Here is a 23,026-nt window from a genome sequence, read left to right on the forward strand (position 1 = left end):
CAAATGTTGATCCTTTATCCATTTTTCTTACTTCGACAGGAGCTTATCTAGCAATGGAAGGAGTTCCAGGGGTCAATCATACTGTTCCAAATCCTAACCATTATGACAAGTCAATAGTGCTAGATGTAAAACCACTGCGAAGTTTGAAACCTGTTTTTCCAAATGGTAACCAAGGTCCACCTTTTGTTGGTTGTCCACCTTTTGGTCCTTCTTCATCTGAGTATTCTCCTTTCTATCCCTTTGGAGCACAACAACCAACGCAAGATACTCCTGATCTCAACCAAACTCAAGACACACCTCCTCCATCGTATGTTCCACCTCTTCGGTCCTATAGAACACCTACTGAATCAAATGGCCCCAGCAGCTCCAGTGCAACTAAAAGAGGAGTTGGTCGACCTAAGGGAAGTGGTAATGTGAAGAAAAAAGAGAAGCAGACTGCGGCCAAAGAGACGAATTTGGATGTTCAGGTAGTGAAAAGATTTACTGCAGATTTTGACAGTGGGATCAGTGCAGCAGAGCGAGAAGATGGAAATGGGTACTTAGTAAGTAGTGTATTGACGCGTTTTGATGCAGTTAGGAGGCGGCTCAGCCAAGTAGATTATGCAAAGGCAGCCACTTCGAAAGCAGCAGGTATTCTGATGAGCAATGGGGTGCGGACAAACATGAAGAAGAGAGTTGGAACGGTTCCTGGAATCGAGGTTGGAGATATCTTCTTTTCCCGGATAGAGATGTGTTTAGTGGGTCTTCACATGCAGACTATGGCTGGCATTGACTATATAACTAGTAAGGTTGGCTCAGGTGAAGAGCCTTTAGCAACTAGCATTGTTTCCGCTGGACGTTATGACGGTGACGCCCAGGATCCTGAGTCCTTAATTTACAGTGGACAAGGTGGCAATGCAGACAAGAATGGACAAGCATCTGATCAAAAGCTTGAAAGGGGTAATCTAGCATTAGAGACAAGTTTAAGGAAAGGCAATGGAGTAAGAGTCATAAGAGGGGAGGAGGATGCAGCTACTAAGACAGGAAAGATCTATATCTACGATGGACTTTATTCGATCTCAGAGTCATGGGTAGAGAAAGGCAAATCTGGTTGCAACACATTTAAATATAAATTGGTGAGACTCCCTGGTCAACCACCTGCTTTTGGTGTCTGGAAATCTGTTCAAAAGTGGAGGGAAGGTTTGACTACAAGACCAGGCCTTATCCTTCCAGATCTCACTTCAGGAGTTGAAAGTAAACCTGTTTCGCTTGTGAATGATGTTGATGAGGAGAGGGGGCCTGCTTATTTTACCTATATCTCCTCTCTAAAATACTCGGAGTCCTTTAAACTAACTCCACCTGCAATTGGCTGTTCCTGCAGTGGCTCATGTTCACCAGGAGATCTTAACTGCTCTTGTATCAGAAAAAATGGTGGTGATCTCCCTTACCTTAATGGGGTTATGCTAGTGTCTCGGAGACCTATGATATATGAATGTGGCCCAACGTGTCCATGTCATGCCAACTGCAAAAACAAAGTGATTCAGACAGGATTAAAATCCTTCTTGGAAGTGTTTAAGACAGAAAATCGTGGTTGGGGTTTACGTTCGTGGGATTCCATCCGTGCTGGTTCTTTCATATGTGAACATGCTGGTGAGGTCAAAGACATAGGCAGGCTTAGAGTGTATCAAGATGAGGATGAGTATGTTTTTGATACATCACGTGTTTATAACTCGTTCAAGTGGAATTATGAGCCTGCACTAGTAGATGAGGACCCTTCAGATGAAGTTCCCGAGGAATTTGATCTCCCATCACCAGTCCTAATCAGTGCCAAGAAATTTGGTAATGTCGCTCGGTTCATGAACCATAGTTGCTCCCCCAATGTTTTTTGGCAGCCAATTGTCTGTGAAGGAAACGGTGAGTCGGTTATCCACATTGCTTTCTTTGCCATGCGTCACATTCCTCCAATGGCAGAATTGACTTATGATTATGGGGTTTCTGAGGCCAGAGATGGGAGCTTTTTACAAGGAAAAAGGAAATGTCTGTGTGGATCGGAGCAATGTCGTGGTTCATTTGGATGATCTGAGACTGTTTTTTTAATCCACACAATCCGTTGAAATCATTTTCCATTGTCATAAGACATAGATTCTCATGTGTGTAGCAAAGTACAAAACTGGTGGCTTTTGTTCTTCTTCGTTAGGTAAAAGTGGTTGCCGTTGTTGAAAGTATTGCATGTTATGTGACGATGCATACACATCTAATCTATGTACTGGCACCACATCGGCTTTAGGTTCAATGCTTATGGTTTTGGTAAAAACAAACTCTATAAAGCGATTTGGTTATGTTTTAAGCTTTTTGTAACATTTTCTGTTCACTGAAACTCACTGTAAGAATGAATCAATGTTTGTTTGGTATTTGGTATTAATCATCCATGTTCTTCATGTACTCCCTGGACAGCTTTGTTTCCATGATGAGCTTTTGTTCCTTTATCAGTGAGTATCCTGATTCAAGCAATGCTTCCATCGTTTGCTGTTCACACCATATCATAAATCTTAAGCGGAGCCAAAGCTTAAAAGTTTTGAGAGAAAGATCACTGAGAAGCCTGTAAGCATTTACCTCAGGGGGAATGAATTGAGGAACAGCTTCGGTCTTTTTACGTCTGAGAAGAGTTTTCCCTAGAGTCTCCATTCCTCCAGCTTCCTCTACCCACTATAACAACAAAGAGATTAGCTATTTCACTGCAGAGTTCTAATTATTATCGGCTGATTCGTAGCTTAAGTTACCTTAAGGATAGACCTATCATATGTGCGTGACCTCAAAGCACCATAGAAGTCAAGTGCTGGCAACAAAGATAGAAAAGGGTAAGGAACTGTACCTATGTATATTCTCAGTTGAGATAGTAAATTATTTACCTTGATTTGGAAATGTATCTACAATGCTTATAACATCTTTCCGCGATATACCATCTTTCTCATACATTCTGCCAACAATGTTTACGATATCTTCACGAGTTGGCTGCCTGTATTTTTTTTCAGCACCAAAACACTTCAGAAAAGATTTCTCAGTTGCAGGAAAATGGATTGGAAGCTGTGTATTATAGTTACCAGTAGAACTTCTCCATTCTTCCTTCACGGATCAGTGGAGCATACAGTGTAGAGAAATCATTCCCTGTGACAATAAGAGGAACTCTGTTGACAACGTCAGCTTCTCTCCAGTTTTGTCCCACACTTACCCTTGTAGGATTATCCGCAAGATTCATCAGAGTACCGGCAACTATCTGGTTGTTCACTGTCATTTGTGTTTCCCCTAAAAAGAGAGCAATAAACTCGGTTAAGATTCACCTCAGCGGAAAAAGAAAAAAGAAAAGAGCAGAGCAGTCACAACATCGCTCAAAGTTTTCTGGAATATGGCTCTTTACCAAATCTACCAAGGCCAGCATCAATATCATTGATCATGAGAACACTCATCTTCCCCTGCATTACAAGTCATCATCAACGTTCATGCCAAAGATAACTAAGGTGTAGCAAGACTGCAAATGATAAGATTAGATTATAACTTGATTTTGAATGACTTGTGAAGCTGTTCGATAGCGGTCACGTATGAGTCTTCCCGGTTCCCCTGTAACAGAATATTACGAAAGTCAGAACTTTCGATAGCACGATGGTCAGTGAAAGAAACCAAGTCCTAGGAGGACATAGACCCGGCAATATGAGAGTAAACAAAGTTGGAGAAATCACCAGCTCTATCGGATTCCAACTCTCCTGCAGACATTATAACTGGCTCAACTCCCATGGTTTTGAATATAAGTTCAGTTTGAAACGTTTTGCCTTGTCCTTTACCTCCCCAGATACCTAGTCAGCCCAAAAAATCCCGCAAGAATCAAGAGGTGGTAGCAAAGTTTCAAACACTGGTACTAAACAGAGAAGCACAAGGCAATCGTTACCTAAGATCAATGGGATTTTTATATTTAAAGAAGGAGCAAGGTAGTTCTTCACAATGTGGACCGCTACAGAAATCAAACGAAAATCGACATGTTAAGGTAAACCATAAGGAAGATAGAAACATCACAAATGAATCAAAAGTTCCAGACTGTTAGGCAATCCAAATATAAAAACTTATCGTCCAACTTGTTATCCATGACTTCACCAAGGCTTACAGTTGAAGATAACTTACCAACTTTATCCTGTCAAGAAAGAAGACACATGTTATAAGAAACTTGGTAACACATTACCACAATTTAAAGCATTGGATTCAATTCTAAAAGCATCCAAACAAGAGACTAACAATGCTGCTCTTGTAAAGACTAAATGGGTTACCAGGAACGACGGGGCAATGTAATAATCTCCTTGAAGATGTTCAAATGACCTCGTCGCCTTCTGACGGTAATCAAACACAATATCAGCTGCAAATTAACAACTTTGTCAACTCCACAATAAGAGTCAAAATTGGGGTATTAGTAAACTTAACCAAAATCCAAAAAATCGGATTTTTTTTTTTTGAAAAAAGAAGAGACTTTACAATCTTTGCCAAGGAAGTCTCCAATGAATACATCATCGATCATGCCGCTTCGTGCTCCCACAGCTATGTTAACATTATCAGCCTCCGCGCCAAGCCTATAGAGATAATCTTTCCCTTCCGAATCTTTTACTTCCCACGACGACTGCTCCGATAACTTCTTCCGCGGCTTTGCGCCACCGTCATTAGAAGAGGGTTTGGAGCAAACGAGCGAAGAGAGTTTTCTGGGAGTGATTAAAGTGTTGAATGTGGAAGAGGAAGATGATTGTAAAGGTGGAAACTTGAAACGCAAAGATATGTTTGTAAGCGCCATTAAACCACCCCCAAAAATTAAAAGCTTCCACCTTTTTTTCTCCCAATTAAATAAAAAAGATTTATACTTTTCTTACCCAAGATAGGATTTTGAAGAAGTAAGAGCCATTTGTTCTTAAAATCCATTCTTGTGTGCTTGTCTGATAGTGAACTGGCTTGATTCTGTGGTTCTTGAAGTCAAAGACTCTAGTTTTGGTCCCACTTGTTACTACTTGCATAAAGCTTGTTTGGTGGGTTTTTTGGATAAAGCTTGACACTAAACATTGTAAACAAAAGCTTTAGTTGGTCATTTTGAAGAAGAAGAACTCAATCTTATAACCATCATTAATTTATTCATTATCATCGGTTACATGACAACAATACATATATCAACTTAATTAATTACATATATATATATATATATATATTTTAAGGTTTTCCCCTTACAATACAACAATAAGACAACAATATAGAGAGATGGAGATGACATGATGAGAGTTTCACTGGACAATTAGTTAGGAAAACCAATTAACGAGCTCGTCCGCGTGGCTGCCAGCTGGAGGAGGAGGCACATCTTGCATCACCTTCTCATGCCCTTTTGGATAGTATATACCCGTACCTTCATGTGGCACCCAACTAGTCGCCGGTGACGACGTCTCTCCGGCGCCGTAGAAGCCTCTCATCGTTTTCGCTTCCTCTCCGGCGCCGGAGCCTTCAGTCTTGGCCGTCTCCCTCACTATGTCGTGCGATGCACTCTTCTTGTGAATCGATTTCCTAAGCATCGGTCTATATATATATATATGTATGCAATTGCATGTGTTAATATATGACATGACACTAACTAAACAATCACACAACTTTTATTTCGTCAAATAATAATCATAGCTTTATGAATAGATTTTTCCGAAGACAATAGAGAGAAGATTAGCATAGACAAAACAAAAATGCATTTGCTCAACTCAACAATATATAGGTAAGGGGTAAACTTACTTGACGAACATGGTGTTCATGGTTTGTGCACCACGAGAAGAGAAGGTGGAAGTCGCCATGTCAATCTCTCTATATGATCGATCTCTAACAATGTGTCTATGAATAATCGGATATGTAGGTGAATATACTAATATGTATTTATATTATGTTCGTATAGAGAGAGTTGCATGTATATATATATACACACACACACACATCATAGAATGTGAATGGAATTTTCAACAAGATTATATTAAAAAAAAAAAAAAAAAAAGTTTCAGGATGGAAGGAATGATGGAGAGGGATCAATCCAGATGCACACTCCCCAATGTAAGATTTATCGTAAAAGACCCATGCCTCTTTATTCCACGTGGCGGCATAGTCCACGTCTTCTTATTTTTGGATCATTCTTCAACGAGACGTATGCATACACATGATCATGTTTTTTGTCCACTTGTGGCGTGTGCATGATTCATGACCCATTTTGACTTACATTGAGGCCTTATATTTAAAGCCCGTTAGTCTTAAATTTGAGGCCCATACTAGACCGGAATCCATATTGACTTTTAAAAAGATTAATTAATGAAAAAATCTTGATATAAAGCTATATTTATTAATTGTTGTTTGATTATGTTTTTCTCTTCTTTCTCTCGTTGCTTCCTATGTTGTTGTTGTTGTTGTTGTTGTAGTCTTTCCTTCTTCTCAGTTTCTCAGGTAAAAAAATTCTCATATCTTTCCTTCCTTATCTCATCATCTATGTATGTGTGTACTTTGAATTTTTGGGTTTGTTTTACTTTCATCTCATTCTGTGTTTTTCGTCTCAAAGATATGAGAACTTTACCTGATGTAATCCTAATGTAATTCGATATGTCGGTCTATATACGAGTTTCTCTTTTTCACCGATGATCGTGCTTTGGTCACAAAATTCGAGAGAGTTGTCTATATATATTTTCTCTTTTCTAAAATTATTCATATCTTCTATATGATTTTGAGAACTAGCTATGATGTCAAAATTCTCAGGTTAGCGTGAGCCATCATCATGGGACTAGAATCTAAAGGAAGAGCATGGTTTGGTAAAATCTACAACAAGTTGGAAACCTTACTTGTTGAGGTAGACTCTTTCACTACTCAGGTACGTACGTAAGTCCATTGATTGTTTGATTGTCATATTGATTCTAGGGTAATGATGTTTTTAGAGAGTAGAGATATTAAGTTATGGTTTTCTTATGTTGGAACAGAGCACGCTTTGTTTGAAACCAAGTGAGGAAGTAGCAGAACAGGGCCGTTCTTCTGTATCTTATAATGTGAAGCAACACCATGATGATCGTGTTGCTTCACCTCGATGTGAGAGTCTTTTTGATCCACCGTCCCATCAGAACTTTGACATGCCAGGACATGTTGTGGTTGAGATACGAGTTCAAGAAGATATTTTTCAAGAGAATTTATCAGCCTCCTCGTTCCCTGATGGAGAAAATATACTCTCTACATCTCCGTTGCTCGAAGACGACTGTGATGCTACTCTTGTTGATGAAAAACAATTAGTTCCTGATGAAGAGTCTCAGGTCTTGTCTGATGGAGAAACACACTCTACATCTTCATTGCTTGAAGAGTATCATGATGCTAATCTGACATCAGCCACTACTATTGGTGATGAAGTTACCGATGAAGATTCTCAGGTCTTTCCTAATGGAGAAGCACTCTCTACATCTCCATTGCTTGAAGGGTATCATGATGCTAATCTGACATCAGCCACTACTGTTGGTGATGAAGAAACAATAGTCACATTGACACCTCAGAAATTTTCTGATCAACCAAAGGAAGCTGCAGAGGATAGTTCTTCCGAAGCTTCTATTATGCAGCAAGACCATGACCCTGTTGATTCACCGAGTTGTAAAACTCCTTCTGATCAACCAAAGGAAGCTGCAGAGGACAGTTCTTCCGAAGCTTCTATTTTGCAGCAAGACCATGACCCTGTTGATTCACAGAGTTGTAAAATTCCTTCTGATCAACCAAAGCAAGCTGCAGAGGACAGTTCTTCCGAAGCTTCTGCTGTGCAGCAAGACCTTGAACTCGATTCACCGAGTTGTAAAAGTCCTTCTGATCCACCTTCACATCAGAACTTTGACATTTCAGAACATGTTCTTGTTGAGGAACGAGTTCAAGGCGATATTTTGCATGAGAATTTAGTTCAAGAAGATGGTTTTAAGGAGAATTCACCGGCCTCCTCCTCCTTATCTGACCAAGAAATACTCTCTACATCTCCACTGCTTGAAGAGTATTGGAATACTTCTCTGACATCAGCCTCTACTATTGGTGATGAAGAATCAATAATTACTGATGATGAGTCTCAGATCACCAACACATTAACCACTCAAAACTCTTCTCCTGGAAGCTCTTCGGTTTTCCCAGGTGGGGAAAGAGTAGAAGAAGTTAGAGTTAAATCCTCCTTGCCAGATGGAGAAATGCTTTCTACATCTTCATTGCTTGAAGACTACTGTGATGCTAATTTGACATCAACCACTACTCTTGCTGATGAAGAACCATTAATTACCGATGATGAGTCTCGGATCACTAACACTTTCATCCCTCATAAAGTTTCTCCTGGAAACCCTTCGGTTTCTCCATGCGGGGAAAGTGTAGAAGAAGTTGGAGATGTATCGTTCAGAGATATTGTTTCCACAGAATCTCAATCTACTCAAAGTTCTATGAAAAGTTTTGGGACAGTAGTAAAGTGTAATGATGACCCTGTACTTCCTGCGCTTGGCATATTTATGGACAATGATTCAAGTCCGAATGATCCACTCGCCACCAAGATTGCAGATGGACCTGTTCAAGATAATGTGGCAAACATGAGATCCTCTAATGCGGGTTGGTGCTTCTCTTTTCTCTATTGTTTAAAGTTCTACTCATTTCTGGTTCACTTAGAAGTTTTAAAACCTTCAACAGGTCTCCTCACACGTTTTCTTTTGTTAGATGTGATGAATGACAAATCTGATGTTGCTCCAATGGATATCAATGCATTGTACCACATTGATTTTCGAGAAGACCCCTCGTATGTTGACAACAATGCAATGCGTGTTAAGACCATTTCTCCATTGGATACCAATGCATTAAACAGCATGCAATCTCGAGAAGACCCCTTGTATGTTGACGACAGTGTGCTTTATGCAATGCATCTTAGGACTAAGAAACTCAGATCCTTCAAGGTTCTAATTTCCTTTCTCCCTCTTTCTCTTAGATATTTCTTTGTGATATAAACTTGAAACTTACTTTCTTCTTAGTGAATGCTAATCTTGATTACAGATTGTTCTGACTGATATTAGACTTGATTTTTGGCTTACATGATCCTTAAATGATCTAACCCCTTAGAAAACCTTAGCATTAATTATCTCTCATCGCCTAATTTTACCTGTTTCTACAATCAGCAGAGAAAGATCTTGGATGCTTTAACTTCAAAAAGAAGAAGAGAGAAGGAATATGAGCAACTTGCAATTTGGTTTGGAGATGCGGAGATGGGTTCTGATCTGTCCACAGAAGAAGACTCTAAACAAGTGAAAGCCATCGACTCCAAAAGCTCACGCCTACTTGAATCAGAAGATTCCCAGTGGGAGCTATTGTGAGATTATTTTTTCATTTCATATATATTGTACAAGTTAAAATCGGCCCTGTGTTTTTATCTTGAGCGAGGCTCCTGTTAGGCTGTTACCTTATTTAAACATAAATGAGCTAACCTGCTCTGTGATTGAAGCTTTTTTGACAGTGAATAACCAAAAATTTAATCCTATCGTTTCTTGCTCTCAAATCTGCTCCAAAGTAAAAAAAAAAAATTTCAAAAACCCATTGTTGGTAAAACTTCATAAACTTGAGCTTGACACTCTCCCTAAGAAGGGATCAGAAGGAGTTGCGGTGACTGCGTAGCAAATATGCATAGAGAATCTCATTCCATGTATCAGGAACTCCTGGCAAACACCAGTGGATGCAATCTCCATAGTTTTTAGGATCAGCTCTCTGTTCCTTAGTCAAGAGCTTCCCTCTTCGTTCTCCATACACAGTTGTATGTCCATCTTTCCTATATTCTGAGAGTTTTGTAATGTTCAGGAACGTGACATTGTCTCCAACTCTGCTTAGAACATCACCAACTATCTTCATGATTTCTTGATTTGATCCTGTTCCCCAATATGATGGTTTGTGTATTGGATATAACTCATCATAACAGGTTCCATCGCTCCCTGGATTCCACTCCCAGCTCCTGCAAAACATCACTCACCAAAATCACTCTCCTTGTCTCTAATAACGATCTTTAATCTGTTAGTGTTACATACCATAGATGAGTAGGAGACATACTCATGAAGAAACCTCTTTGCTTCTCTGGATTGATCTTCGTCTTAAACCACTTGGCCCATGTTTCTAACGCCATTTTATAAGCAGTCGTCACATTGTACTCTCGGACTTCACTGGTATCTCCAAACCTGCATATGCCTATATATGAGTTTTCCTTCTAGTCTCTTTCTCCAATGCAAGCTATTCAAATATGGCTTATACGTTGTATAGCTTAATAGCTTACGTTGCATTGATCTTAGGTTGATGCATCCACCATACATAGCTCTCAAAGATTAGAACATCAACGCCTTCCCAGCTCTTGCTATGTTTTTCAATGGCATCGAGGTTTACCAACCTTTTGTGTACTGTATGATTAGTTGCATGATCTGAAATTGATTCCACGATGAAGGGTGCCCAGTAGTACTCGATGGATACATTGTATTCCTGATCAATTGCATACACTTTGGTATAAGAAACCATATTTACCTTTTCTTACCAATTATGTTGATTCCTAGGATTATGAGTTTTTATGTACCTCAGCTTTAAAGATCTTCATAGGAGGAATCCTGTGAAAGGACTTCTTGTTGTCAGGGATAACTGATTGTACCATACAGACCATTGACTCGAAAGTGCTTCTTTGCACCGAGTCTCCTATGAACATCAGTCTTTGGTTTCTCAACACGTCCAATAGTTTCAAAGCATCGAACCTGAAACATCTCAGAGATTTTAAAACATTGCTCAAGTTTGGCTTCGCAAGAATCACAACATATGCTTTTTCTTTCTTACCTTGGCAAGTCGCATGAGTTTGGTTTCCATCTCCAGTTTTGGTAGTAAGAATCAGGCCGTCCGTTTCGTTGACATGTTGTTTGTTTGACTAAATAAGGACAGCTCTTCTCTTTATAAAGAGGATAAGAGACATTGTCCCAAACCCATTGTCCTTCAAAGACATTGCAGCTCTCATCAAGCTGATCCTCTTTGGTGACGAACACTGCCTCTCTTTGTCTGAAACCATAGAGTTGGAATATTCGACTTTCGTTACTCTTGAGTTCATCAAGGATCCACCTCACGGATCCTAGAACTAGAAGACTAACAAGCACAACTTGGAAGATGGATTGAATAATCCGTGAATCTGTTGAAGTTTGTATCGACATTTGAAACAGACTTAACTGAACAATTAGCTCTTTTACAACTTCTTCTTCTTGCTGTTTGAGCTCATGAATCTATGTTGGATGTTTGAAAGAAGCAAATATCTTCACGTACAAGCATCAAAAAATAACTTTGTTACACGCAACCACCAGTTGGTGATCCTTCTACATTAGGTAGCATGTCCCTTTTTTTGTTAATTGGATCTAAATAGGGTGATATGATAGAAACTAAAAAAAAAAAAACACTTTTACACAAGGTCTCCGCTTGGATTTGAGGATAAACTATTTCTCTGATCTGGCCCAGCAAAACTAGTCACCGAAGAAAATTCAGTAATGGCTATGGAGAGCAATTATGAACGTAACAACCACAAAACAATTAAGAAGTTTAGAACAAGCCTGTTCACTTGATGACAAGGCCGAAACAAAACACTTCAAACGTTCACTTTTCTGTACAGTTGACAAGAACCTAATACAGAAACAATCCGATGGGGAAAAGGCTGGAAAAAAAAGGCAACCTAGCTTTGCTACTGAAAGAGATGCAAAAAGTTTGACAAGGTGATGGCTCCAACCTATGCTAAATACTTCCACAATCTTGGTTAATTACCGTTATCAGATCCATGCCCTGAGCTGTCGCTATCAGAATCTGCATAACAAATGAGGAATGTGAGTAAAACTGGTTTGGAAATGTGATGTTGATAAGGAAAGAACACTAAACCAGTTTTAACATTTACCACTAGAACACGAGCCTGAGCCACTACTAGAACTGTTAGAACTACTTGATCCACCAGCATTTACTTCTTGTCGAACAGGGGATGCCCCATGACCTTTTCAAGTGTTAAAAACAAATTAAAGAAGAGTTATTGCAGTGGGGCTAAAAGACTAATATAGTAGAGTTTGATACTATCTTATGAATCAAAATCTCACATAATTCAGTACCTTTTGGGGACTTAAGGCCAGTTGTTAGAGTGCTCTGCGAAGATGGAAGAGAAACATGATAGTATTAGCCTAGTACAAGTTATATGGAAGAAGTAAGAGAAGTGAATAACAATTAGATATATGCTCTCACCGGTTCTTGGACACTATTGTGAACAGATTCAGCATCTCTTTCGGAGCCCAATGCCAGTTCCTCCTTTTCCTTGCTCAAGCTCTTCTTATATTCAGTGACGAATCTGTAAAGCTCCCAAAGCGTTTCGAGATCAAGACTATCAATATCTAACTCAATCTCATCGTCTTGTTGAGCGAGTTCTGGATTACTCTTCTTTATAATCTGCACAACTGCCTCAAGCTTGTCATAAGGTAATTCCTGAAGGTCCTCACTAAGACTCCGCTTCTCGTCAAATGTCAAGTCCCTGTTTCCAGACGCCTCCTCTTCTTCAGGCTTCTTCTCGAGTACAACAGTTAGAACTGCAGGTTCCACTGGGTTTGTCATCGATTCTGCTCTCTCCAAAATCCTATTTTCAACTACTTTAGGTGGTGGAGGAGGAATAGGAGACGAGGAACGTGACGGAGCACGTAACGGTAATCGCTCTACACTATAAGTGTTCGTTGAAACAGGAGCATGGAAATCAATATCACGGACTGGTGTTTGCCTCCTATTAAGTAACTCATACTGCTTTTCAAGCGGCGCCCATTTCTCTTCAAACAAGTTCAACAAAATCCCAGCCATACTATGCACATCATGCCCAACAGGATTATACAGCATTGCATTGTTAAAAGTAAGTCTAACATCCTCAGCAAACTCCAAAGGTGACTTATACCAACTCTTACTCAACCTAGTCTTCACTGTTCCCAAATCCATAGGCTTCTTGATTATATTGTGATAATCATGTAAACCAAGCCTAACGATATCAACAGGAGTATTGAAAACCCATCCAGACTTATGCTTCATCAATTTCGTAAGCAAATTGTTGCAGCTCTTCAAAATCTGAACCGTACCTTTATCAGTAGCAGCTGCTGCTCCGTGTACTCCACCACCACCCTTCTTACCACCGTTTGCTGCTGTTTTCACTTTCTTGTTCGACAGAGGTGGTAGTTCCCCGGACCCAAGTCCGAAACCGCCGGAGAAGTTACCTTGTGGTTCGAGCCGTTTAATCAAGCTCCTAACTTCTTCAAGCTCAGCCATTAGTTTCCGCTTCAAGTTCCTAACTTCAAGCTTAGAAATTGAGCTCAAACTTATCTTCATCATCTGATGGTTATCCTCCGAACCAAACGAATTAGACGGAGACACGAGCGGAACCGGTCTCACCGTCGTGGGTCTCGATCGTTTCTGGCTTTTGTTTCCGCTATCACTCCATTTATGCTTCGTCTTCGGAACACCACCACCGGTTATAGGACCAGACGCCATTGCACTCGTTGACGATTTCTCCGAAACGAAAATTTAGGGTTTTTCTAGGGTTTGAGCGCCAATACTGTAGATTTCAAACAAGGAATCGAAAGATCGTGTGAGAGATTTTAGGATCGGTGGTTCATGAACATTCAACTGAGATTGCAACGACGAAACACAAACCCTAGGAAGCAATTTTTTTTTTTTTTTGAGTCGCGAGAATCGCGTAGACACACGCGCTTTGAGCTCACGCGCGCTATTAAGAGCCCCGAGAAATTAGGGGAATTACACATGTGTTTAGTGTGACGGGGTAATAACACTCCTACGTGTCCGAAATTAAACCGGACATAACCGGGGAATATATTATCCCGGTTTAGTTACAAATCTCAGTTGATTAGTAGAGAGATTTGACTTAGTTGAATGTGGAAAGCATATTAAAAATAAGCTAGGCCATGTGCAAATTACATTGAGAAACGAAACTTTGATATAAAAACTCGAGAAAAGATCCGAAATTTAAGCAAAAGAATCAACCTCAGTAGTTGTAATCAAATTCACAAAAGAAGCAAACCAAGAAAATGGCCTTCAAGAACCATTCTTCAAGAACAAGTCTGTCTTCTTCTTCTTCTTCCACTTCATTTTCATTCAGGTTCACAACAATCATTACATTAGCACTCATCTTCTCTTCTTCTTACTACATCTTCTCCTCACAGTTCGATTACTCTCCGGTGACATTTTCCTCTGTGAATCTTCTTCCGTTTGCTGGAGATCTTCGAGACTTGACATTCCCTTGGAACAAACTCTCTCTCGGACCAATCTCTGAGAAGCTCAAACTCGCTGTCTTTTGCAAATCATGGCCTGTTGGTTCGATCCCCGGAGGGATGGAGCGTCATGCTTACACTCTCTACAATTCTCTTGCCTCAAGAGGTCACGAGATTCACGTCTTCACGGTTTCTTCCGACAGAAGTAACCGTGAAGAGTATCACAACAACGGAGATCTTCATGTCTACTTTGCTCCAAACGAGCACGGCACACTTAACCACTCTCAAGCTTTTGAGATCTTCGACAGAATCAACGGTGCAGATCATCCCTTCGATTATGTTCATACTGAGAGTGTTTCTCTGCCTCATTGGCGTGTCAAAATGGTGCCTAACGGTGACATAGCTGTGACATGGCACGGTATCTGGTACGAGATTATGCATTCAAATCTTTTTCAAGAGCTTTCGAATGATCGTCCTACTAGCTCTGATCTTCAACAAACGATGCCTAGACTGGTCGATGAGATCAGATTCTTCCCGAGATATAAACAGCACATTTGCATAAGCAATAGCGCGCGTGAGGTTCTCGTTAACATCTATCAGCTTCCTAAGAGAAACGTTCACGTTATAGTCAACGGTGTTGACCAGACCAAGTTTGTGTATTCCCCTAAGTCTGGCGCTAGGTTCAGGGCCAAGCACGGTGTTCCTGATGGTAATGGGACAGTTATTGTGATGGGTGTCTCTGGACGTTTGGTGAGAGACAAAGGACATCCACTTCTCTACGAAGCGTTTGCTTCGATCGTTAAAACTCACCCGCAAGTGTATCTGCTTGTGGCTGGATCTGGTCCTTGGGGAAAAAGATACGCGGAGTTGGGTGAAAACGTTAGGGTTTTAGGAGCTTTAGAGCCTAAAGAGCTCTCTGGTTTCTACAACGCTTTAGATGTGTTTGTGAATCCGACGTTGAGACCTCAAGGGCTCGATTTGACGATCATTGAGGCGATGCAGTGTGGGAAACCGGTCGTAGTACCTAACTATCCGAGCATTGTTGGGACAGTGGTAGTGGATGAGCGGTTTGGGTACACATTTTCACCAAACGTGAGATCTCTTGTTGAAACTTTGGATTCTGTTGTAAGATATGGGTCTAGGGTTTTGGAGATGAAAGGACTAGCTTGCAAAGAATACGCTCTTTCCATGTTTACAGCGACTCAAATGGCTTTGGCTTATGAGAGATTCTTTATGTGTATGAAGAATGAGAGGTATTGTAAGTATCCTCTTCCAACAGATAATTAATTTTTTCATCGTTTTTGTAATTTTTTTCATATATAAAGATTCATTTTGTAACTTACTTTGAATTATTTTCTTGAATTACTATTTGTTTGATCGTCAAGGACGACTTGTACGTTTTTGTGGATTTGTAACGAAACTAATAAGATGGAAATGGAAAAATCTTAGACATCATGAGTTTCATAGTCATGGGTTTCATAGTTTTGATCTCTTAAAGAAAGATTATAAAATTGAAGAAGTTGACTTCGATCTTAAATAAAAAGTATAGTTTTCCTTATAACCTGCAGATCTCTGTGTTTCCCCTGTTTTTTTTTTTTACTTCAATCACTATCTTTCTCTCTCTTTTTTTTTATATATGTTTTTGTAATTTTGGTGGACGATAAGGAGAAAGAGTGTATTATACTAAACTTTCCAAACATAATTTTAAAGTGTTTAATCTACACGAGCCACCAAGAGAATCAAATACAGGATAGCTTAAACTAATCAGTTTCCCTTTTCAAAGTATATTTCTTTGCCCTTTCTCATACTTTATATGTAAAGGCCTCTCTACTAGACTACTAGCTATATAGTGGAATGTATAAGGTACGTAAAGCATGCACAATTCATAAAATTCGTAACGAACAGTTACATCAATTTATTGTTTACGCCAAACGTACAAACAAGGCTTACAAACAAAAAAAAAAAAGAGAAAAGGATTGATATGTTTTCTTCTAAACCGCTTCTCGATCAAGAACAAAATATACATCCTCGAATTCAAAACTACGAGAGTATAAGACTTAGTGATGGCGAGGATCGGGACCTCCAGGACTTAGTCTCATAGACTCATTAAAACCTCTTTCCATTAGCTTCTCCATACTCGCTTTCAACACTTTCTCTGCTTCTCTCATCATACGCCCTCGTTTAATACCATCTGCGTTTGGAGATCGTTGCTGCAGTGGCCGAGACGCTGATGAAAGCGATACGGAAACGCAGATCAAGAATAAGCACAGCCAAAATTTCAAGTTAGCCATGTGTTAATGTGCTAATGATTTAATTTAGAAAGGTGTTAATGAATATGTTAAGTTGGTATACAACGATTTTTGTGTATTTGCATCACATGCTTAAGGCATTTATATAGAGAAGTGGCATTGGGGTCATGATGAATCTCATTGAAATGCTATACATTATAAAATAGATAAGACGGTCGAGACGACAAAAAAAAAACAAAAGAAGGCGGTCGTTAAAGAAGATTTATAATCGAGGCTAATAATAAGATGCACTTTTTAATACATATGCAATATTCCTTTTGTCAACATATAATAATAAAATATATGAAAGCTAAGAAAAATACAAAGAATGAAAACTTTTTGAATAATGCATGCGGATAAATTCATTAGTAGATTGTAAATGTATTCATAGTATATACCCACAAAGGAAAATTTCAAGGAAAAAGAAAAGTTTTAAGTGTTGAAGACGACATGTGTAATTAGGAGAAAGAAAGATTGTGTAATTAGAGTGCCTTTGAATGATAAACCAACTAAACTAGTTCATAATATAAAAAGGCAAATATGGGGGACAATCGTGAATGGACTCAAATATTAAAAAAATTGTCGTAATTAGAAGTCCATCGATGCCGACTTTTTTTTTTGGGGTTGGCCTTTAGTTTAGTTGACCATTTGAGTTTACTAACGTAACTCCGAATCAAAGGATCTGAGTAAAGTCGTTTCATTGAATTTTTGATTCTATCGGCTGAAAATAACCGAAGTTATAAAACAACAAGATAAGTATTGTCACTAACAATGAAAAGCAACCATGCATCTCTGAATACTAGCTACTGTGTCGATATTATTGAATAGACATTTATAATAAATTAAAGAGAACTTAGAGAATATACATGAATCATGAGTTGAGGTCCAAATCACTAATTTTCTCACTTTGATTCTTTAAAATTAAATATAGAGACTAGGACAAAATCTATCACTCTATTTTATTTCTGTTAATAACAAGTTGAAGACTCATTTATGATATTAAACAGTTTATAAACGGAAACGATTTTGGATTTTGTCGTGGATACAAAATGTGGCGCTTTAGTTTTATAGACTAAGTGAAATACCAATTGGAAGCTCGAAGAAAAAGTGATTAAAACACTAACTTCAACCCAACTATTAAAGAGAGTTTATTTTTCCAGAGAGAAAGAAAAAAACTATTGAAGAGACAAGAATAGACAGAAATACCTAATTTTTGAGATTACAAATAAATTGTTTTAAATATGTTAGATTGGATATCCAAGAATCTTAGCTTGTGCAATGGAGATACGATTTGTATAGTATTGGTTAATTTAGATACTCAAGATTCTCTGATACTCTATATATTCATATATTGTTTTGATTGGGTAGATGAAACAATTCACGAAAGTTTACCAAATTACAAAATAGGTTATGCAAACATGTATTGCACACAGAAATTGATGGTAGTCTAACTCTTTTTGTCAGTTTGATGCTAAGACATCTCCCATGCAGTTTTTGTTTAAAACACGTCTCTAATCTCTACCTAAACCGCTACATGGCCGAAAGCAATATACATTACAAAACTTGATGGACCTATAATGTCATTGTTTAACACATTGCTTAAGTATTGATACAGATTAGTATATTACATATTATGGTAAGAAATTAAACGTTATTTGTTTATCTATTTTAACCTTTTAACGTATTTCTCTTTCTGATACGACTGTAGATTTTTTTTGTTCTTGCTATTATGCTATAATATGAATATTTTTCCGTTGACAAGTGAATATTTATCATTTTTTAATACATGGAGAGGTATGTGCTCGTTCGTCCATAAACTAAACATATCCATTTCTTTATCGTCCGTTCGTGGACCAGAAAATCATATTTAATACGTTTGTGGAACATTTAAACCATACCTCATTTGATAAAATTAGAAACACTTAGCGAGTTGGACCAATACCACAGGAAACACCATGGTATTAAAACATTATTTTCTTAACACACTTTTCTCAATTTTTTTTAATTTCAACAATATGCATTACACGGATTTGAATCCAAATTATAACGATACTATTGAAAACCAATATACTATCTAAAAAAACTCATAAAACCATCTATACATGATTAAATAATGGGTTACAAACTCATAACAAATACATGTATACGATACAAATGTTTAGAATCCTACAAAATACCAAATCGATCACTGTTGGATTAACCGTATGCAACCCAATACGTGGTAGTAGTATAGTTTCACCCTCTAGTTTGAACGATTTACCCTTCTCATAAGTGTATTATTTACTGGATAGTCCTAGACTAACTTGAACTTTCTAGCTAGAAAACTATAGTTTCACAAAAAGGTACATATGATCGAGTATTAAGAAAACCTTCGTGTAACAAACTGAAATCCAAAATGAGATCCCTCGAATAAAAAGCACTAGTAAAAGTACAAAAGTATAGTCGGTCCTCTCAGATGACTAAGGGTTTATGAATGGTATAAGACGTAAACTAACTACTACCTCCTTTAAGTGGTCCTCACTCCTCTGGACGGCACTTTCTTACATAACCGCACTTCAACTCTTCTTACTTATTTTTATCCAACTTTTTATTCCATTTAGCTCGAAAATATAACTAAAATAATTATATTTTTATTCTTTTTGTCTAGTGTATATGCTTGTTTATCAATTATCTTTTGAGTTAAATAACAATCATAGGATTAAAATGGATCATGATAGCTGAAAAGAAGATAAGTTAAAGAAATCTCTAATGCATGACGGTATGATATGCATAGAGTCACTCAGGTCACACACAACTTTATTACAAACCTTTTTTCGAAAAGGGAATTGTAAGAACAAATCATTCAAGGTGTTGATTTGCTGTAAAGTCAACTATTTATTTTTATTTTTTTATAAAGAAAATTAATGATAACTTTTCTAAATCTGAAATATCACTTTGTTAGATGAATAATTTGATTCATGCTATGCAAATAGGTGAGTTTTCCAAGAAAGAAAGAACAAAATTAGTTGAATTCAAAATGCGATCAGTGACACAACTCGTTCCGTTGGTCGAATATGATAACAGATAAATGTTTNAAAAAAAAAAAAAAAAAAAAAAAAAAAAAAAAAAAAAAAAAAAAAAAAAAACATCAACATTCTACAAAAACTTTCGACATTAGTTTGAGTTTCTGTTCATAGTTACCAATTATCAAATATGTTTGAGGATACGGTATATCTATTTTCATTCACAAAAGTGTATCTTCAATATTGTACGAACATATAAAACTAATCAGGCAAGAGAGGTAACCTGTCGATGCCATAGGGTGAACCATTAGACTCGCCCGTGGCACAACCGAACTCTTCAAGCTCTTCTCCGTTCTCTTCTTCAACTTCTCCTTCATCTTCACCGTCGTCTCTGTCTTCTTCTGTCCCATAAGGGATGATCCGTAGATACATCTCATCCTCTCTCCATTTTCTTTCTGATCGTAAATTATACTTCCTGACTAGCTTTCCTTGAAGAGACACGATCTTAGGTTGTCTCGGTAGTAAATCAGCTGTTTCCTTTTTTGGTATCACTATCCGCTCTATCGCTAATCTCGCTTCCTGCATGTAAACGATTTTGTGTTAAGAAATCCTGAAATGTGGTTACTATCAAATAAATTTTGACTAGCTCTTTAGTTACCTCTAAGGCGTCCATTTTTTCAGATAGTTTTAGACGTTCTTCTGATCCAAACTCTCCGAGTCCATCTTCGTAATCAGTTAGTAATGCCCGTATTGCCTTGGCCACTTGAATACCTGAATTAGTCTGCAAGACAAAAAGCTTCTTTTGGTAAAGAGGCTGGAACTAGAAAACTGGAAGAACAAGAAATTCTTAGTTTTTGTTTTTTTTTACCTTTGTTACATAAACAGGTATACCGTGAGATGTAGCTAATGATTTAATCCGAGGATTCTTCCTGATCTTTGCTTGCAACGCAAGTAAGGCTTCTGCTTCGCTAATGTCGTCAGTTAATTCTACTGCAGTTTCCATCTCTAGTTGTTTGATTGCCTGAAGAACAGTTGACTCTGCAATCTGAGTGGGAGAAATTGGTGAATCTGTGTATTAGTATATGGATATCAACAGAGATAGCATAAGAGTATTAAAAACTGGAGAATCTGCAAAATTCATTCTAATCTTACCCCATAGACATATAAATACATCAGTGTCTCTTGCCCTGACGGTTCTGCTTCAGTTATCTCCTTAGTTGGAGGGACTTCAGATATCGTTTCCTCATTGGTGAGCTTCGAAATATCTAATGTTTCCTCTTCATGTATATTACTATCCACAGTCGTCTCGTCGATGAAAGGTTCCTTCTCCATAATCACTTCCACTCCATGAGACTTTACTTTGCGGATTTCAACGTTTGGTAATCGACCTTTTAGCCAGGAGATGAGCCAAAAGAAGAAAATTAACTCAAGAGTCAAGCCAGAATCTTAAAACGTTGTTGTATCCAAATATATGCTGCACTGCATTTATGTATATGTACTTTGCATTTATCAACAGTTCCAACTCAATAAGACAGAATCTACCTGCGAGAACAGCATCAACAGTTGCTTCAAGACTACGATGAACTCGAACTTCAGTCTTTGAAACTATTTCTGCACCACAGTTAAATGTTGGAGGACCTTTTCTTTCAAGGACAGTCTTCTGGCCACCTCTTCTGGTCGCTTCCTCATCTCCAAGAGTCACACTCTGCCAAAGGTCTCCATTAATATGTCTGAAAGAATAAATTTTAGAGAATAGAAATTTGGAATGCTCTATAACTAGTTGTCAGAAAAAGAACTGATCCAATATTATAGACCATCGAGTTCCTACAACATGATATTACTCAATTTAATCTGCTACATGGTTCCTGTGCCCTATATCTTGTTTTGCTGACATATCGAGACGCAAGAGATCCATGGGAAATGGTCAACTAATTTCTTAAGAAGTACAGTGCCATAATGGCAATGATTTATGCTAGAATGACCATTGGTAAGAGATTCTCATAATATCTCAAACTAAAATCTCCAAACAATATATTGATTTGGGTTTGAACGGTATGCAAACATATCAAGTTTAACCTGCACACCTCCAACCAGAAGGTCCAATGAAGGATTCTTAATCAAATTCTCGATGGTAGCTCCATGAGCAGTGGCGACTAACTGGATTCCACGTTCTGCTATTGTACTTGCAGCTATTGCTTCAAGTTTAGTTCCAATCTCATCAATCACAATCACTTGAGGCATATGGTTTTCTACTGCTTCAATCAGTACCTGAAGGTAAGCAAATTGAAGGACATAATAAACCATCATCTCCCACCTCATTTAAAAATAAACAAGGCTCAAGCAATCTAAACTACTAACCAACCTTGTGTTGGATGTCAGAGTTAGGGACTTGCATCCGCCTAGCATTACCAATCCCTGGATGAGGTATATCACCATCACCACCAATCTCATTAGAAGTATCAACAATCATTACTCTCTTCTCATAGTCATTTCCTAGCATTCTCGCTACCTCCCTGAATAAAAAACAATCAATGACTATATCAAAATCCATGGACTATATGAGCAAACTGATTAATGTAGAAGAAACTAACGCAAACCTAATCATTGTGGTTTTCCCCACACCAGGTGGACCAATAAGCAACAATGAGTTCCCATCTTGAACAAGATCACGCAGCAAATTTGCGCTTCCTCTAACAGATCGACCAACACGGCAAGTTAATCCAATAATATCTCCTTTCCGATTCCGTATCGCACTAATACGATGCAACGTCCGGCTAATCCCAGCTCGATTATCATTAGTGAACTCACCAACCTGAACACATTCATGGTGTTAGACTCTTAGCAAGCAAGCAGCTATAGGTGTTTTCGTCAAACGAAAATTTGCACCGGAGAAGAAGAACCAAAAACAAAGAGACTCACCAACCTGAGAGACAGCGAATTCCAAATCATTAACTTTAACAGCGTCGTCGGAGATAACAAAATCTCCAGAAGGGAATCGCGCCAGAGGCTTACGACCTAAATCCAACACTATCTCAATGAGTTCACTAATCTCAGGGTGCTCCTCCAGTGTCCTTCGTATCTCCTCCGGTACCAGCGCCAAGAGACGGCGTAATTCGTCATCGAAGTGGTCCTCGTCGTCTTCTAATTCCGGAACGGCGACTTGAGACGACGAAGATGCTGAAATAGCAATAATAAATCCAGGTGAAGAAGACGAAGGGAGCACGAGTTTAGTGCGGACGAGTTGGTGAAAGAGAAGAGACGATCGACATCGGAGATTGAGGATTCTTCTTCGTTCATGACGACGTAACAGCGTTAATGGAGGAACATGATTACGGCTCAGTGATAAGCTCAGCATATTCATTCCCCTTACACCTGAATTCTATTTTTTTTTTTTTTTTTCCTTTTTCCGAGAAATTTATTTAAATATGAAGTACCACGT

At 38.4% G+C, this 23,026-nt stretch overlaps 9 protein-coding genes across 13 annotated transcripts; 3 read left to right on the plus strand and 6 right to left on the minus strand.

Moving 5' to 3' along the window:
* On the plus strand, positions 19 to 2,401 carry LOC109124869 (histone-lysine N-methyltransferase, H3 lysine-9 specific SUVH3). The gene has a single exon (XM_010473058.2). It carries the CDS (start codon positions 54 to 56, stop codon positions 2,055 to 2,057), a length of 2,004 nt encoding a protein of 667 aa, XP_010471360.1. The 5' UTR covers positions 19 to 53; the 3' UTR covers positions 2,058 to 2,401.
* LOC104751163 (ribulose bisphosphate carboxylase/oxygenase activase, chloroplastic) lies at positions 2,301 to 4,942 on the minus strand. Its single transcript, XM_010473057.2, has 12 exons — positions 4,495 to 4,942; positions 4,293 to 4,378; positions 4,150 to 4,159; positions 3,920 to 3,982; positions 3,714 to 3,827; positions 3,533 to 3,594; positions 3,395 to 3,449; positions 3,081 to 3,282; positions 2,889 to 2,995; positions 2,760 to 2,815; positions 2,593 to 2,685; positions 2,301 to 2,505 (listed from the first exon to the last, which is right to left on the minus strand). Exons 1-12 carry the CDS (start codon positions 4,802 to 4,804, stop codon positions 2,398 to 2,400), a joined length of 1,266 nt encoding a protein of 421 aa, XP_010471359.1. The 5' UTR covers positions 4,805 to 4,942; the 3' UTR covers positions 2,301 to 2,397.
* On the minus strand, positions 5,110 to 5,939 carry LOC104751165. Its single transcript, XM_010473059.2, has 2 exons — positions 5,773 to 5,939; positions 5,110 to 5,568 (listed from the first exon to the last, which is right to left on the minus strand). Exons 1-2 carry the CDS (start codon positions 5,829 to 5,831, stop codon positions 5,298 to 5,300), a joined length of 330 nt encoding a protein of 109 aa, XP_010471361.1. The 5' UTR covers positions 5,832 to 5,939; the 3' UTR covers positions 5,110 to 5,297.
* Positions 6,408 to 9,553, plus strand: LOC104751168 (mucin-1-like). Of its 4 annotated transcripts, none has more exons than XM_010473061.2 (5): positions 6,408 to 6,465; positions 6,772 to 6,883; positions 6,990 to 8,619; positions 8,698 to 8,957; positions 9,177 to 9,553. In XM_010473061.2, exons 2-5 carry the CDS (start codon positions 6,791 to 6,793, stop codon positions 9,369 to 9,371), a joined length of 2,178 nt encoding a protein of 725 aa, XP_010471363.1. In that variant the 5' UTR covers positions 6,408 to 6,465; positions 6,772 to 6,790; the 3' UTR covers positions 9,372 to 9,553. The 4 variants fall into 4 exon arrangements, with proteins under 4 accessions (XP_010471363.1, XP_010471365.1, XP_010471366.1 ...); XM_010473063.2 differs by having other exon boundaries at positions 9,180 to 9,553; XM_010473064.2 differs by having other exon boundaries at positions 8,725 to 8,957.
* LOC104751166 (protein trichome birefringence-like 31) lies at positions 9,364 to 11,290 on the minus strand. The gene is made up of 5 exons (XM_010473060.2): positions 10,858 to 11,290; positions 10,607 to 10,778; positions 10,316 to 10,515; positions 10,074 to 10,220; positions 9,364 to 10,000 (listed from the first exon to the last, which is right to left on the minus strand). Exons 1-5 carry the CDS (start codon positions 11,220 to 11,222, stop codon positions 9,643 to 9,645), a joined length of 1,242 nt encoding a protein of 413 aa, XP_010471362.1. The 5' UTR covers positions 11,223 to 11,290; the 3' UTR covers positions 9,364 to 9,642.
* LOC104751169 (transcription factor GTE3, chloroplastic-like) lies at positions 11,567 to 13,776 on the minus strand. The gene is made up of 4 exons (XM_010473067.2): positions 12,283 to 13,776; positions 12,153 to 12,186; positions 11,948 to 12,040; positions 11,567 to 11,859 (listed from the first exon to the last, which is right to left on the minus strand). The coding sequence occupies exons 1-4, from the start codon at positions 13,558 to 13,560 to the stop codon at positions 11,813 to 11,815; spliced, it is 1,452 nt and encodes a 483-aa protein (XP_010471369.1). The 5' UTR covers positions 13,561 to 13,776; the 3' UTR covers positions 11,567 to 11,812.
* LOC104751170 lies at positions 14,068 to 15,730 on the plus strand. Its single transcript, XM_010473068.2, has one exon. It carries the CDS (start codon positions 14,115 to 14,117, stop codon positions 15,582 to 15,584), a length of 1,470 nt encoding a protein of 489 aa, XP_010471370.1. The 5' UTR covers positions 14,068 to 14,114; the 3' UTR covers positions 15,585 to 15,730.
* Positions 16,232 to 16,646, minus strand: LOC109129632 (CLAVATA3/ESR (CLE)-related protein 1-like). The gene has a single exon (XM_019238138.1). It carries the CDS (start codon positions 16,586 to 16,588, stop codon positions 16,355 to 16,357), a length of 234 nt encoding a protein of 77 aa, XP_019093683.1. The 5' UTR covers positions 16,589 to 16,646; the 3' UTR covers positions 16,232 to 16,354.
* LOC104751171 (uncharacterized protein ycf45) lies at positions 19,720 to 22,953 on the minus strand. 2 transcript variants are annotated; one of them, XM_010473069.2, is made up of 9 exons: positions 22,511 to 22,953; positions 22,185 to 22,399; positions 21,950 to 22,100; positions 21,664 to 21,855; positions 21,130 to 21,292; positions 20,740 to 20,975; positions 20,456 to 20,632; positions 20,246 to 20,368; positions 19,720 to 20,166 (listed from the first exon to the last, which is right to left on the minus strand). In XM_010473069.2, exons 1-9 carry the CDS (start codon positions 22,946 to 22,948, stop codon positions 19,849 to 19,851), a joined length of 2,013 nt encoding a protein of 670 aa, XP_010471371.2. In that variant the 5' UTR covers positions 22,949 to 22,953; the 3' UTR covers positions 19,720 to 19,848. The 2 variants fall into 2 exon arrangements, with proteins under 2 accessions (XP_010471371.2, XP_010471372.1); XM_010473070.1 differs by having other exon boundaries at positions 22,507 to 22,882.

Source organism: Camelina sativa, chromosome 16, assembly GCF_000633955.1.
Source record: "Camelina sativa cultivar DH55 chromosome 16, Cs, whole genome shotgun sequence".
NCBI lineage: Eukaryota > Viridiplantae > Streptophyta > Magnoliopsida > Brassicales > Brassicaceae > Camelina > Camelina sativa.

Excerpts from the sequence above, each read along its gene's own strand:
- LOC109124869 (XM_010473058.2), top strand. The coding sequence starts at position 54 with ATGGAAGGAGTTCCAGGGGTCAATCATACTGTTCCAAATCCTAACCAT.
- LOC104751163 (XM_010473057.2), bottom strand. The coding sequence starts at position 4,804 with ATGGCGCTTACAAACATATCTTTGCGTTTCAAGTTTCCACCTTTACAA. Across the intron at positions 3,450-3,532 it reads CACAAGTCATTCAAAATCAA|GGGAAGATGAGTGTTCTCAT; the intron begins GTTATAATCTAA and ends CTTGTAATGCAG. Across the intron at positions 2,816-2,888 it reads AGATACATTTCCAAATCAAG|CACTTGACTTCTATGGTGCT; the intron begins GTAAATAATTTA and ends CTTTGTTGCCAG.
- LOC104751165 (XM_010473059.2), bottom strand. The coding sequence starts at position 5,831 with ATGGCGACTTCCACCTTCTCTTCTCGTGGTGCACAAACCATGAACACC. Across the intron at positions 5,569-5,772 it reads ATGAACACCATGTTCGTCAA|ACCGATGCTTAGGAAATCGA; the intron begins GTAAGTTTACCC and ends ATATATATATAG.
- LOC104751168 (XM_010473061.2), top strand. The coding sequence starts at position 6,791 with ATGGGACTAGAATCTAAAGGAAGAGCATGGTTTGGTAAAATCTACAAC. Across the intron at positions 6,884-6,989 it reads TAGACTCTTTCACTACTCAG|AGCACGCTTTGTTTGAAACC; the intron begins GTACGTACGTAA and ends ATGTTGGAACAG. Across the intron at positions 8,620-8,697 it reads CATGAGATCCTCTAATGCGG|GTCTCCTCACACGTTTTCTT; the intron begins GTTGGTGCTTCT and ends AACCTTCAACAG.
- LOC104751166 (XM_010473060.2), bottom strand. The coding sequence starts at position 11,222 with ATGTCGATACAAACTTCAACAGATTCACGGATTATTCAATCCATCTTC. Across the intron at positions 10,779-10,857 it reads AACTCATGCGACTTGCCAAG|GTTCGATGCTTTGAAACTAT; the intron begins GTAAGAAAGAAA and ends GAGATGTTTCAG. Across the intron at positions 10,001-10,073 it reads ATGTCTCCTACTCATCTATG|GAGCTGGGAGTGGAATCCAG; the intron begins GTATGTAACACT and ends GATGTTTTGCAG.
- LOC104751169 (XM_010473067.2), bottom strand. The coding sequence starts at position 13,560 with ATGGCGTCTGGTCCTATAACCGGTGGTGGTGTTCCGAAGACGAAGCAT. Across the intron at positions 12,187-12,282 it reads ACAATAGTGTCCAAGAACCG|AGCACTCTAACAACTGGCCT; the intron begins GTGAGAGCATAT and ends CCATCTTCGCAG. Across the intron at positions 12,041-12,152 it reads TGGCCTTAAGTCCCCAAAAG|GTCATGGGGCATCCCCTGTT; the intron begins GTACTGAATTAT and ends ACACTTGAAAAG.
- LOC104751170 (XM_010473068.2), top strand. The coding sequence starts at position 14,115 with ATGGCCTTCAAGAACCATTCTTCAAGAACAAGTCTGTCTTCTTCTTCT.
- LOC109129632 (XM_019238138.1), bottom strand. The coding sequence starts at position 16,588 with ATGGCTAACTTGAAATTTTGGCTGTGCTTATTCTTGATCTGCGTTTCC.
- LOC104751171 (XM_010473069.2), bottom strand. The coding sequence starts at position 22,948 with ATGAATATGCTGAGCTTATCACTGAGCCGTAATCATGTTCCTCCATTA. Across the intron at positions 22,400-22,510 it reads TGGAATTCGCTGTCTCTCAG|GTTGGTGAGTTCACTAATGA; the intron begins GTTGGTGAGTCT and ends GAATGTGTTCAG. Across the intron at positions 21,856-21,949 it reads ACTCTGACATCCAACACAAG|GTACTGATTGAAGCAGTAGA; the intron begins GTTGGTTAGTAG and ends GCTTACCTTCAG.